General features: G+C 40.8%; 1 protein-coding gene across 1 annotated transcript in view; it reads right to left on the bottom strand.

Annotated features, from left to right (window-relative positions):
* The window catches only part of LOC140999548 (adenylate cyclase type 6-like), a 37,337-nt gene that overhangs the window by 10,484 nt on the left and 11,298 nt on the right, over window positions 1-15,555 (bottom strand). Inside the window, exons 5-9 of the mRNA XM_073469999.1 lie at window positions 3,551-3,700; window positions 2,618-2,739; window positions 1,819-1,930; window positions 461-588; window positions 179-337 (exon numbers count right to left, since the gene is read on the bottom strand). Of these exons, the coding sequence (XP_073326100.1) occupies window positions 179-337; window positions 461-588; window positions 1,819-1,930; window positions 2,618-2,739; window positions 3,551-3,700 (671 nt within the window). The remainder of the gene's footprint in view (window positions 1-178; window positions 338-460; window positions 589-1,818; window positions 1,931-2,617; window positions 2,740-3,550; window positions 3,701-15,555) is intronic.

The raw sequence follows: 15,555 nt of genomic DNA, 5'->3' as shown, positions 1-15,555 counted from the left end.
GTGACAGATATGTATTGTTTATACAGAACCAATAAAGTAAGCCTTCTTTACTTTACTGGTTCTTTATAAACATGGTAACTCTGTTGATCACCAGTAAATCACCTTGCGTCAACAGCTGTTGTGCACTTTGATGATTTTTCTAACATGCAAATTGTGAAGGTGTGTGTGTGAACCTCACCCTGCTTTGCCTCCCGCCTCCATGTGATTAGCCAGCGTGACATCATTTGACCACACGTCAAACTGCCACTTCCTCAGTCCTAGCACGCCACAGTGCACACGCCCACTGTGAATGCCGACGCGCATGTTAACGTTGACCCCCGTCACCTCCCTCACCAGCCTGCAGACACACAGCACCGAAGATCAGCGTCTCCTCTCCCGGTGCGGGACAAAGCTTCGAACAAGTACATCAAACAAACTCCAAACCAAACAGCACACATATGCAAACACTGTTTCTACTCACGAGATGGCCTCTATCATGTCGACGCCCATCTCCACACAGCAGTGGGCGTGGTCGGCCCGGGGTTCAGGCAGCCCGGACACACAATAATAACAATCACCCAAAATTTTAATACGTAGACAGTGGTTCTCCTGAGAAAGAAGGTAAAAAAGAGAGCAAGAGATGAAAAGAAATTTTAAAAATGTGGTTGTTTAAGTGTCCAAAAGACACAATAAAGGAATAGTTCGACATTCAGGGAAATATGCTTACTAATTTTCTTGCTGAGAGGTCAATGAGAAGACTGATACCACCGTCATGTCTGTTTATTAAAGGGAATCACGGTATTTTAAAACCTGGACCTTATATTTACATATTTTGTTATGGTAATGATTCATACTTACCAAAAGTTTTGGAAGCTGGCAGCTGTGATACGTCTGCAATGGCTGCAATGTAATCCCTCCAGGCAACTCCAACCATCAAAGTAAAGTCCATTAAAAGTGTTTGTCTTTGTCACTGGCAGGCTAAAGTTGTCATTTTAAGTGTCTGACAAAATTACAGAAATGATTCCTAAAGATATAGACCTGTTTGTTTAACGATAAAATCCTTTTTTTTAAAAACCAGAAACGAGAATATGGAAGGCCAGGGACATAACAACGTTTAATAAACTGAGAATCTTTACCATGTGAACTTGGTGGCTGTAAACCATCAGAAATGATCAGGGAAGGACGACACCTGGAGCAGACTAGAGAAGATGGCCCAAAATTGCGAACGATGGACACGAGCAATTGATGGAAAAAGCAATGTTGATGATGATGATGTAACCGGAAACACAAGTCTTGTATGTGGAGAAGTCTTGCTCTGAAGTCTTGTGAGAGGTGAGTTGTTGCAGTAAGATGACGGTGGAAACGTGAGTTGGAGAGAGGAGTTTGAAAATTTACCATGGCTGAATATTTAACTGAGTAACTGTTTCTGGTTACAAAAAGGATCTCACTCCTCAACAAGTAGGTCTTTCTCTGTAGGAATCATTTCCGTAACATTGTCAGACACTTAGAAACTAACACTTCTAGTGGACGTAATGTTGATGGTTGGAGTTGCCCCATAGGATTACTTTGCAGCCATTGCAGCCAGAAGAGGCAATCTCCTGAATTGATTCCAAAACTTCTGGTAAGTAAGACTCATTTACACACCAAAACAAGTAAATATAGGTCACAGGTTTAAAAATACTGGAACTCCCCTTTAAGAGTGACACTACAGCCAGGAAGCTGACCTGGATCTGGTAACAAAATCTTACTATCAGCACCCTTTATTTCCCAAAATGTCAAACTCAACACAGCATGTGAAGCCACAGACACATGAGAAAGGACGCTGTGTGTGCTCCTTACCGACGCCAGCTTGTCGAAACGGGCGAAGAGTTCATTGAGCGTCATGACCAGCTCCTGAGCTGTGCACTGAGAGGCCAGGCTGGTGAAACCCTCGATGTCTGCAAACAGAATACTGAGGACGAGATCAAGAGGTGGAAGAACAGAAGGAAAAAACATTGTTAGTCCTCGACTATCATCAAGTTTTAGCATTAGCAACTGCGCAGTTCTATGATCTCTACACAGCAGTAGCATGATAGTGCTGCATGTTACTATCAGGGCTGCTAACCTTGAGAGAGGCAGGAAGTTTGACCTTAAAGTCTTCTGAAGGAGATCTGTGCCAGTGTGAAGTGTCTGTGTGTGTGTGTGTGTGTGTGTGTGTGTGTGTGTGTGTGTGTGTGTGTGTGTGAGAGAGAGGTGGGAGTGAGAGACTGTGCAGTGTGTTTGCTCAGTGCTGTAATTGAATGTGTGCTGAAGCTCTCCATCTTTGGGGATTATCTTATCTTGGCTGCTGGTGATTAAGTATTCCCTCACTAGTGTTAATTAGCCTCCACTCTGCCAAACCACTCTACCCTCTTCTGACTCTGTGAGCGCGCTTGTATATCAGTGTGCATGTGTGAGTGTATGTGGGCACGGATGTGTGTGAATCACTCCCAGGAAGAATGAGGGACAATGTTTGTTTTGTGTTGAATTTTTTGACATTTTAATACGTTTTTTGATGTTTTGAGGATGATGAAACATCACACTAGATCATATCACTCTAAAAATACATGGATAAAGTAAAATTTGAAACTATAAATAAACTATAAATTACAGCACTGACCTGACGTTGTCATGTTTCTGGATATAGATCTTATGGAACATCATGTCTTCCTTCTTGGCATTGATGTCAGCCTTCATCTCCATTGCAACGTGCCTTGGCAACACTGAGAGCAACAGACGCTCCTGGAAAAGACACAAAAAAGACACAAAATGCAACATAAACAAGACATAAAAAACAACAGTGAACTGATACTCCAACAATTACTGTCTCTGTATCCAAAGCCTCATTTATCTTAATCCTCTGTGTCATAGAGCTCCATTGTTTCCCAGCTAAATACTATAAAACACACATCAGTGAGCCACAATGTTGTGTCATGAACACGAGTATGGTTGATCCAATATACACCATCTGGCTGCCACTTCAAACTCAAAAGTACACCAAATTAATTTAAAGGTGAAATTACTGTCCAGTAAATAAACCATTTACTTCTGTGAGAGACATTTACTGAGCCTTTTAAATAGAACTACATATACGTGACCCAATTTCAAAGACGTACACCTTCAGTAGGAACAAATGTACCTGTCAATCACAGCCTGACAGGAGACTGTGTGAGTATGAGAGTGGTATATGAAGAATTAGCTGCACTTTAAAACATACTTGGACAAGCTGAACAAGTTTATGTACTTCAAGTACTTCATGTCTCATTTTTAGAAAAGAAAGGTTTCAAGAATAAGCGCTCGGGCAGCCACACAAAAAAGGCTTAGCGCTCTGAAAAAAGACGCTGCACCTTTTCTCTGGCCGGCCACCTGCTGCAACAGACGCTCGCTCCTCATCGGGAACAACTGAAAAAAGACGCTGGGACTCTATGAAATGCTATGTGGACACAGGCCTTAAGGCCTCTGAATAAGGCATTTTTCCAAAAACAAATGTTGCTGTCTTATATTCTGACCAATACAATCTTATATACATATAGGCTCATGTGGCTCATGTCACCTGTTGTTGATTCTCCCTCTGCAGATGTAGTCTGGCCTGGATGTATCCTCTGGTCTCCTGGAAGGCTTGTCTCTGGGAAACCTCAGCGGGGTAGTGGGTACAGATTCCAATGATGTTAGTGCACAGGAAGATCAGGACATTAGCACTCACCTGGAGAGAAGAGAGAGGAGGGAGAAACTCTGGATGATTTAAGCATTGACTGAGCTTTCTCATCAAACTCGACAAATTATTAATTTTTCATGTTTGAATGTTGCTGTTACTGCTTCCAGGATAAAATGGTTTCATGAATCAAAACGTGAGTCTTTACTGAGAGAAACGTACACATTTAAATTGTGTAAATACATTTTATCTTTGAAAAAAGTCAGGATATCCTTTGTTTTTTCTGTGGGTTTAACCTTAAATCATAATAAAACTGTCTGGTTTCATCGACAGTGATGCTGACAGAGATGGAGATAGACAGAGATTGGCCTACATTTCAAGTGCCCGACTTTACAGGAAAATCCTTACATAAACAGACATAAAAAAACATTAACTGGTGACAGGCTTTTACTGCACTCTTTCTAAGGGTTAAATTATGATACTAGTGGCATCTGTTTACCTTTTTTCTTAAACATTTCTGTTCCCTTTCTCAGACTCAAAGCATACAGTAGGTGCATTACGGCCCCTGTGTGGTTTTGGGCTCTTTGAGACGAAAGTCGTGATAGGAATGTGATAAAATCTTTGGTCGTCAGTCCTAGTCTGGTCCGAGATCACACTTTGAGACACATCTACCAAAAGCCAATTTAGAGCTTTGGCGACCAAGGAAAATTAGGACACAGACCCACACACACACAAAAAAAAGCAGAGGGATAACACGAGCTGATGATGTGGCTCTGCTCTCACCACACAGTCAGCACATAATCCGACGTAACTCAAATTGATATCGACTTGTGTACACTCTATCGACTAGCAACTAGCTGCCTTTAGCAAGTTTGCCATGGAGTTAAGTGGCCCTATTAGTGGACTGGAATGTGCTCGCACCACAACCTCGTTCAACGGGTTAGGTCACCACACTCAACAGTGCTCTGTCAACCGGCCTCCCAGCGAACACTGCTGGACTCCAGGCCTCTGAGACCTACAGATGGAAGACAGGGGATACAGTACGGAAGCCTTCTGAATCATTTACTTCTGTTCTCTCTCATGTATTTATGATCAATACTTAAACAGGATGTGGGTTCGTAGCCAGATCTTTTTTTTTACACACTGACATCTCATGGGTAAAAACGGAAATACACAAAGGCCAAGGAGTTCAGTTACAACATAACACAAACAACATAACACACAAATAAAAAGGATGACTCCAATTATATGCTTAATGTAGTTATGATCAATGACAATGCATCTGGTGAAAGTAGAAGCTCTAAAATTAGTCGTGTGATGCTGGAAAGGCAACGTGAAATGACACAAAATAAAAATAATCGATCATTCCCCTCAAATGCAATTACACAATCCTGTGTTGAAAATGTACGGAGTGGAGTAGAAAGTACAGACTTTTGTGTCAAAAAATAGGGAGTAAAAGTAAAAATCTGTCAGAAAAATAGTGAAGTACAGATACCTAAAAATATACTTAAGTACAGTAACAGAGTATTTGTTACACTTTACTTCAGCCTTTACGATTTTTGAGGAAGAGAAAGGTCTGTGTATATCTTTACATATATACATATCCAATGTTAATATAGTGCACATGGTACAGCAAAGGTGAGCAAAGATGATAAATACAGGATACTTGTTACAAAAACGCGGTGCAATCTTAAAATCTTCCTAATATTAGGAAGAAATACTAATATTAAGAGTTATTAGAAGAACCATATTCAAGGGACAGAGAAGAGCATGAGTGCATGTAAATATAGAAGGTGGTTACCAAAGAATTAAGAGGATAGCAATTGGGGGTAAAGGTGCCTTAAGGTGACATAGTTTACAAGGTATCACAGACACAGGAATAGAAACAGATGGGTAATGGACAGAGGAGCTGAAAAGAAAGTAAACAAGGGGCGGGGTAAAAAATAGAACAGGGACAACAGAGATAAAATGGAAGACTGACAGATGTTGAGGAGAGGAAGGAAATGAGTTGTAAGGAGCGGGACGAGGAAGGAAAAGACAATGTGAGGACGACAAGAGAGAGAAGAGAACGAGCGAGTGAGGTCTGCAGAGAGAGAGAGAGAGAGAGAGGGCAGGACAGATATGGGCCACAGTGACATTAGGCAGATGGCTCTGAGCGCTCAGCTCTGTTTACATTACTCTCACTGATCAGGCAAAAAACAGCCAGGAGACAAAAGTGAGCCCTGCAGCACAATGGTTATGTGCAGGTGAACGCCTCCCGTCAGTCTGTGAATATGTGTTCTCTCTGCACATGCAATGAGCTTCAGCTTCTCTAAGTATTTATCGTTCCAGATTCACTCGACGTTCGTATCATGCTACATGTGTCTGAGCTCACAAGCCCAAGCTAATTGCTTGCTTTTCTCAAGAGGGCAAGGGCTAGTGGGTTTACAGAGTACACAGTAAGGTCCTGTGTTTACGCAACAGCACTCCACCTCTTTAGGAGCTCTGCTTGGCAGCGTTTACCTGCTACCTGTACTGTACACGCTCCCAGTGCAAGGCCACTGCACCTGTCCTCTGCTCAACAACACACTCGTTTATCCAAACTCATCACTCAGACTGGCCTTTCCTGTGCTGGTTTGGTGTAATCATACCACTTTGCATTATAATCGTCATTGCTCACTCTCTGTCAGGTAGGGTTCATGACTGAGTTACCAATATGATTACGGCCTACTAAAAGGGTTACGCTCGGTTTATGAAGACTAAAATAAACCAGGAATTGAACATCACGTCACTGGAAAATCACATAGTTGTTTTGTTTTTTGTCATAAAAGCAGTCGTCATTTCCCCCTGGGGGTGACATGACGGGAGCAGCCAGCCAGTCTGTGGAGAGGACCTCAGCTTAATCCCTGGATATCAAAATGGCATTATGTAAGAGCTGCACTGATCTAGACAGGACAGGCAAAACAGCACTAATACTGGCTATTCAGCACAACATACAGTAGATTTAAAATGTATTTTGCCACAAAAAGCCCCACAAACAGCTCAGGAAGGATATGCAGGCTTAATCAATAAATGATGATGGCTCTGAGGACAAGCTGCTGAATAAATCACCACCTCTATGCTAACAGGTAAGTCTGTTGCATACCTGAAATACCTCCACAATGACGTTAAACCCCCTCCGACATTGTACATTTTTCCTAACACCTACAAGATATTTAAAAGCCCTTTTCTGCCATTTGTTAAAAAAAAAGAAAAAAAAGTGTTTGACAGAAAGGGGGTGCTGTAAAGAACATGGCGTCTTGGGTTTGAATATTTCACCCAATGTAAACATCATATAGCTTCAATAATGAGCTGGGACAAGCTGATACAGAAAAATATATAAGAGAAGAAAAAAATGGTTACTCATGATTAGGATATATTATCTCAATTTTTAAGAAGAAGAATATGTAAACTGTGACTTGTGGGACTTTAACAAAGTGTGTTGTTAACCTGAAATATTACAGAGGTTCAATTCTGCCACTTGTAAGAGGCAAAATCCAACCCCTTATCTAACTTTAACTCCCTCATAATCACCAGATAATATCACTTTATTTAGAATATGTATTAATTATTCATTTGAAAATGAGCTCTCGTTTGCACATTTTGTAGACAAAAGTTGTTTTTATGGCAAATTCTGTTATAACAAATATGACTGCGGAAGTCCAGGATCGAATAAATTATCAAAATAGTTACACAAATTTGTGTTTGACACGTTGATTTTGTAACCACATTTTAGCTGGTTAGGAGAGGGCAAAATATGTCTTTGACATTCAGACCAAATATCATAGAAATCAATGTTGCAATCCTGGTTGGTCCTCACTAGGTAATTTGTAAAACCCACATTACAGCTGAGGCTGATGGGAATGTCATTAGTTTTGCAAGCATTTGGTCATAAACTTAAGTATGATGGAGCTTAAAGAAAAGTCAGAGGATCAACAAAGTTATTGGGATTCATCCAGATGGGGACCATGAATGTCTGTACAGTATTTCATGGTAATCTGCCAAATAGTTGAGCTATTTCAGTCTGGTGGACCAACAGGCCGACTGATTGCGTTCCTAGACTCAATGCCTGTTAGCATGGTTTACGTAGGGAATACAGAGTCTAAACAAAAAAGTGGCAAACACTACAATGACATCTACCTGTCCATCATTAATGATGCCTCAGCAGCAACACAACACTGCTCTAAACTTAATGAATCTCCTCTGAAGCTACTGTCTCTGAGTTGGACGAGCAGGAGAGGATGAGAGGGGAAGCTAATGGAACATTCAGAAACTTTATTTATAATTTTTCTCCGCCTTTGTGATGGATTTAGCACAGCAGCCATTTACTTTAGCAGGAAGTCTGTGGTCCTGACAGTGAGTCTATAAACATTGACTTTTAAGGCCATCAGGCACCATTTCAGACTGGGGAAGAGTGTTGTGGAAGAGAGAGCAATGTGGGAGAATATGGGCAAATGGAGCATCCTACAAGATTGACGCAAATGCAGTGTACCAGGTCAAATCATGTTTTTGCAATGTCGTTGCTTGGAGAGTCTGTGGAAAAGACAAGAAAAATACGCAGATGGGAGCAGTTATCATGTAAAAACTTGTTAAACGTTGTGCAAGGTTATATTTGAACTTGTCCCAAGTATTTTGCAAAACAGCGACAGAAAACTGTAAAGACACAGAAAATATTTAGTGACCTAAAGGTCTCCTGCGCAATGGTCCTACACATAACCCACTCAACAACTCGACAGCTTGCTAAAGAGACAATTTTCATCACTGTTTCGTAAGTTGAAATGATGATCCTGGAACAACATTAATTATGATGTTCTAGGATCAACACTGCAATATCAGAGACACTGTATGCTGCCTACTCAGCACCACATGGCAGACAGACAGAGTTAGTGATTAATAAACACAGTTGAGCATGTAGCTGCTAAAAAGGCAGATATTTCAAGGAGGAGAATGAAAAACAGAGCTCAAAAGGAGTCAAAATTGGATTCAAATTCAATGAAAGTCCAAGCACTTACGCATCCGTAACTGATGTGTGAATACGCAACTGTTTGCTAAGAGCAAATCAGCTGAAAAGTTGGTTAAATGTCAGCAACAAAATCTGTTATTACATGTTTAAGGGTCAACTAGGGCTGCATGATATTAGAGATGCACAATATATACAACATAAACAGTATATATAAATTATCGGCCCAATAATGGGACATTTATATTATCGGTTATCAGCTTATAATGAATTATACAAGAAGAAGAAGAACAACAAGAACCAGAAGAACAAGAGCCACACAGTGTAGACTACAGAGCCCCAAATATGTTGTCGCCAGTGTGGACATCTTTTATAGGGAAGAGAACACAATGCATTTTGGAACACATTCTGCAACTGTACGAGTTATAACACAATAACTCTATCAAAAATTTCTCAAAAAAATGTCAGCTTCTGCCATTCGAATATTGTATAAAAGAAACCTAGTCAGTCTGTGCAAGGAAGTAACCACACAATCCAAAACAGACAGTCGGATGTGACTAATAGTCAGCACTCACAAGCCAATTCCATTTCAAACCAAACAATCTTAATCAAACTTACTGAGGTTTCCGTACAGTGCAGAATGTCAGCCCGGTATCGCTTTTCTATTTTCTCAGCATTTTTACATGGCACAATACTCAGCCATCACCTGACACTGATCAAAGGAAGGTGTGTTTATGTCTCTGTGCGTGCACGTACATGCAAATGCACAAAATGAGCAGGCCAGGTAGGATTTTCCCGAGACAGATGATACTACTACTGTACTTTTTCATTTACTCAAACCCCTTACAAGTATTTGACAGAATGAAAAGTTCAGAGAATGAAAAACAAAATGACCAAAGACATGTAATCTACACTTTAAACCCCTTTAGTTCAGCTGTAAGCCAGAAAAAAATCAATCAGATACATTTTCCCCAGACACACTTTGTCTCTTATGGTCAATCAATCAGATTAAATGTTGTTGATATGCAAAAACAAGCTTTTTTATAACGTGCATGCAGGTATTATGTTCACTTTCCCGACTTAATATTGCCATTAGAGAGCTTCATTTTGAAGCCAGCAGTCATTATACACCTCTTATGCGTGGAAGATGGAGATGTGATGATGGGGGTGATTTTATATATAACTCAGTGTTATTGAAAAGTCTCTCTCTCTCTCTCTGTGTGTGTGCTTCTTTCTCAGTCTTGTGAAAGGTTCTGCTTAGTGTTGTACCGAGACTCACACCCACGGAGACTGTGAATTATCAGAGATGGCAGCACAGCTTTCACTTAGCAACTATCACCCACATTCCTCAGCCTCTCTCCAAAGACCTGCAGTCCCCCACCCAGGTTCAAGGAAGGTGCAGCGTGTGGACCAGCTGACGGGTGGGCAGATGAGTTTGTCTTACAGGCTTGTTACACCGACATACCACTGTCAGAACATACTGTATTCTCAGCATGTTCTGACTCTTGCCAACAAATTGTTTGCACTATCATCAGTTCTATTTTCTTATTTCATACATTAATTTTTTGCTATATAAAATGTCACATACACAGGACTCCGCCTCTCTTAACTACTGTTGTCACGTTACAAATGTTCGCTCTTGCAAAGTACATAATGCAGAATACAACGATAACAGTGGCAGATTTACACTTGCTTTTTATTTAAGACGGAGGTACAGCAGCAGGTTTCTCATTTGGCTGTAATGTCAATGTCATCTACAGATTTCATTAGCTGTAACTAGTTAGCTACTTAAGCAAACCTTAGCACCAAGAGTTTGAGAGCTGAAAACATCATCTCCAGCTGACTTTTTAATGTTCCCAGAAAACTCATGTTAAAAAAGTAACCCGGGAAAAGGAGGGCTTAAATATGCACTTGATTGCTACATGTATGATGGGGTGAAAAGACTGCATGTCTCAGGTAAAAGTCAGGATCATCACCAGTTCAAAAGCCTATGAGGGTGAGAACTAACCAGCAGCACTTTCTCAGTTTAAACTTCCCCAAATCCACTATTATTAGCCAGGACTTTGATAGCATCCAGGAGCAGCTGCTTCCACACAGTGGATGTGCTTGTCATAAAGAAGGATGCAATAAACTGTAGTGAGTTAATGATATGTTAACTCTTGCTCTGGAAGTAGCACTACAGAGTGTATAATAAATAGTGGACAGGGCCACCATGATGTCAACCATTGGTTAGTGGACTATCGTTTTGAAGACTCATGTTTTGCATCAAAGCTGTCACCATCTTGGTTGTTTAGAGCCAAAAGTGATTGAAATTTGGACGATAGGGTGGTTTTGACTGAGAGTCTGAGGACAGGACACACCGTGGTAACAACTTGTCAATCACGAGGTAGCAATGCTACACAAAATGCAAAATCAGAAAAAAATCCTTGACTGTGCTTGTGCCCATCCCTGATTGCAGGTTAAGCAGTTAAATAACGGTAAATTAGTGCTGATTAATCATTAATAATTAACATCCCTAAAATGGGACCATAATTTACAAAATCAACATCATGCTGTGTTGAAGAAGACTTGAAACTAGAGATTGAGACCATAAACTCATTGGAAAACTGTTTACTGAAGTAATAAATCAAGTGAAAAGTAGGGTAATTTTCTCATAAGCTTACATACAATCAGACTTATTTTTGAACCAGTGGAGTCACCTCCTGCTGGCTCTGTCCATTTAAGGCTCATTTACGCTCAATGTTAGATACGCATATGGATATGGATGGAGCCTTCTGTGCGCACTCTGCGTTTATTTCATCTGTATGTTTTCTGAAAGCTTACGTATATCGAAATACAGAACTGTAATCTCAGTAGTCGTGGGGGTCAGTTTAGCAGTGTAGCCGATCGTTCAAGCAGACACGACAACAGGAACAAGAGGAAGACGTTTTAAAAATGGTGCGACTTTTGGAGAACTTTAAGACATTTGTACTGTATGATGTTACTTATGTTAGTTATGAGACAGTCACTAAAAACAGCTGGGAGGCTGGATGGGAGATAAATGTGAGTTGGACGGCGGCGAAGGAAAAGTGGAGGTCCATGCAAGACCGATTTGACTCTGAGCGGCGCCCTCTAGTGGTTGTATTGCTTAACATCCATGTCAACATGAAGGCCGCATGGTTGTATGAGGGCAGTGACGGTTATATTGGAGCATAAATGAGCCTTCATACCGTCTATGAGTAGCACTTGATTACTACTACACTACTATTACATGTACACCGCCTCAACAAGTGGAAAAATCTTGACATGTCTACTGTGCCTGGTTACGGTTGCTAAGCTATGACGGGGGGGGGGGGGGGGGGGGGGGGGGGACCTGTCAATTAATCGAGTAATCCTTTCAGCACTGCTTAACTTCAAATGTCTCAGCCCACTGAGGTCTTTTAAATACACTGGCAACAATATTTCATGCTGACATGGAAAAAACCATTTAGCTGGACAATACGGTCCAGAAAACTGCGTGAGGAACAAGACACTGAATTTATAAGACCTTTTCCCAGAGGGAGCAGTGACTGATGGGATATTGTTGTTGAACCGGGGCCAGCGAGAGTGAGAGTCAGAGCTCATCGGCCTTTGAGGAGCATCTGGAACTCCTTAGAGCATCTGTGTTAGATCAGGCTCTGTAAAACACACTCTAGCACCCCCAAACACAATGACAGAGCTTTACTCGTGACAAACCATAAGAGTCTCCCCTGTAGGTTTTGCCCCTTATCTTTCCTTGAGAGCGTTGGTTATTTATTTCCATATTCTTTCATTTCATTTATTTTTTCCTGCCTCCCCCCGCTCTGCCTCGTGCTCACTGTCACTTTGAGCCTTTGTGAAAGAGTCTGTGTGTATGTGTGCGGTGCCAGGCAGCTGCTGTGTTTGTGTACTCAGCCTGAGCCTCATGTCTACACACAGTTCGCACTGCCCTTATCTGAAATGACCAGAACCACATCAACAGATAAAGAGTCAGGCCCCGCCTGCTCACTCTGCTCCCTCACTGAGGTCTATACACTGTCTGGAAGGTGAGCGTCTAACTGAGACACACTACAATCAGACATGATGTGTCTTACAGAGGAAAAACTTAACATGAAAATCAATCTTTTAAAAATATTTTAGAGCACAATCACCTGTCTAGTCTTCTTATGTCTGTAATTTGTGATGAACAGCAGAGCAGATTTTTTTCCTTTCTCAGGAAATCGTTTTCCAGGACATTTCCAGGACAACATCAATCAAACTGTTTAAAGGTATTCTTAGTTTCTTAAATCTGTCATCATTATGACTGACGTGAAACTGTGTCATTTAAACCAAACAAAACTGCACCATTGAAGGCACGAAACGTAATAATTTTGCTCTAACATGTTTGAATTTACTAGTTCTTTAGTTCTTTTTATTTCCATTTGTTTCAGTTTCAATTATAATAATTGTTCTCATTTTCAAAGGTGTTTTCATCGCAGTGTTGTCTTTTGATTTGTATTTTATTTACTCAAGACAGTCTCTGGATTCTCAACACAGATCTTTACGTACACACATACCAAGGGAAGAAAAATATTGCGGGAAATGTTGACTAGGATAAATATCATGGATATATGGATGAGACAAATATCCTCAGGGAAAGATTGTGATTACAAACAAAAAATGACGAATTACACTGAAGGTTAACATGGAAAACTTTTCATAACATTGCTCAGATCTGATTGTTCCTGATAATAAACACAAAGTAGTTTGGCTTACAAGTCATTTACAGAAAATACAGAGTGTTTTCAGAGCCTTTCACTTATAGTAGATCCAAAAATGATTTACATGAGATTTGTTCCAACAGTAGATGATAAAACATCTAGATTTTTCCCTCTAGTCAACTCATTCAGTCCGATTTATGACACAGTTTACTGTAGACTGCATTAGCAGCTTTAATCCTGCAATCTATGGAGGAAGTAGTGTATATTTGTGTGTATTTAAGTAAAATATACAAGTCTAAACAAATGTGTGATGCATCAGATAAACTACAAAAGAGCAGAAGGTGGTTAGCTGATAAATCTGTGTTCTTTTAAAAACAGGAAATGGTGCAAATGTGTGGCGATTGTTTCTGCTCCCCAAAGTGTATTCAAAAATCCAGTCACAATACATTTATTGGAACAAACATTTGATAAAAAAAGCTCTTGTTCCTCTATCGCCACTGCTATTTGTTTTGGGATAAGTGAAGAAACTATTTTCTTATGTTTTAACATAAAAGTATGACTGATGACACATACATTTCTATTAATAGTTCTATTTGTTGGCTTTTCTGCATTTCCTTCAGCTGCTTGAGAGATCTTTGAGTATTTTGGAGGCCGTGCACTGAAACGTAAGATCAAACACGTTACATAAATAATGTACAGCCCGGTTGTGAACAGATCTGTACATACTGACCATGTTCAAACTCCTTAATCCTCATGTTTCTGTTAACATGGACAGGGACATGCAAGGATAACAATGAAAAACTACACACCACACACATTTCTGCTGGCAACCAGGCGGGTGTGACAACTGTGAAGAGAGTGTGACTATTCAACTATTCTGGCATTCTGTTCTTATTTAAAGAACACAATCTGCATAAAAAAGGAAGTTTGAGAGAATTAGAAACCTTTTTCACAATAATACCAAGATACCCAGAAAGCTTGGGACCCCTGCAAGGACGCTAGGCTCTCTATTCTGCAGACAGACGGGTTCAAGGACAACTGCTGTGATTAAACAAAAAGCCTCTTAGAGGAGTCGTGTCAATATTAGAGGAATGTTAAGGAGTTGTAATTAGCAATAAAACCAATTATCTGTGCTGGGAAGGAAACTCATAAATAACAGAATCATACAAGGTCAATCATTGAAGACAGCGAGCTTTCCTTAAAAAGCAAGAAAAAAAAACCCACTTCCTGGACTGTCTCCACATTACTGGGGCCCCAAACATGCAGAGTCATAGCAAGCTGAGCAGAGATAAGCTTCCCTGAATCAGACAACGGGCAAACAACATCCTGTGCATCCCTGCCTCTCGACTCCCCACCACCTCCACTCATATGACCTCTTCTCTGTCATCGCCATGTTTAATTATGGTATGTCTCATTTCGACAGCAGGGGGGAGGAAAACAAAGCAGCAATCTGTCCGTGCGGCACACACAGCAGTGTGTTTACAAAGATCGGACCCCTCCAACAACACCCGCCCGTCAAGCTTTCAGATTCTCAGAAGGAGAAGTGAACAGCAGAAATCAATTCTGACCTGATTTTTCTTCTTCTTCTTTTTTTTCCTTTTTTTTCGCCTTTACTTGAAGCAACGGTTACCACACTGTACACCAGGCAAGCTGAACTGGGTCTCGGCAGCTTGAGTCGTAGTTGTTTCCATGGCAACCGCTGGACCGACCGAACACGAGCACTGAGGGAGACACTTAGCAATGCTGTTTATTCCCCATCATTCTCAGAAGTGATGCTAAACTGATTTTCCAGCACTCTTATTGGTCCACAGACTGGCTGATTGGCAGCAGTGGTATGTGTGGCTGAGTGTGTGTGTGTGTTTGTGTGTGTGTGCTGTTTAATCCTCATACGAGTAGATACAGGCAATTACAAACAAGTGAAATGTATTTACACAGAGAAACAATTACGTAATGAGGGATCATATCACATTCAGGTGTATCAATGCTTAAATCTTCGATACACTGCAGCCTACAGTGGATCCTTTGAGTGAAGCTGTGGTGTGTGTATGTGTGTGTGTGCGTGTGTGTGCGCACGTGTATGTGTGCGTGTGGGATCCCATCAGTCAGCACCCATCCTGGTCGTGAGCAAAGCATACATGTGACAGGTATCCTCGTTAAAATGCTGCTGCCGCGTTAAACACACAAATTATTTATCAAAGGAGGCTGTGGAAGGACTGCGTGGGGAGAATATC

This window comes from Pagrus major, chromosome 7, assembly GCF_040436345.1.
Source record: "Pagrus major chromosome 7, Pma_NU_1.0".
NCBI classification, from domain to species: domain Eukaryota; kingdom Metazoa; phylum Chordata; class Actinopteri; order Spariformes; family Sparidae; genus Pagrus; species Pagrus major.
Note: the sequence above shows the minus strand (reverse complement) of the source record. Positions and strands in the feature narration are given on the sequence as shown.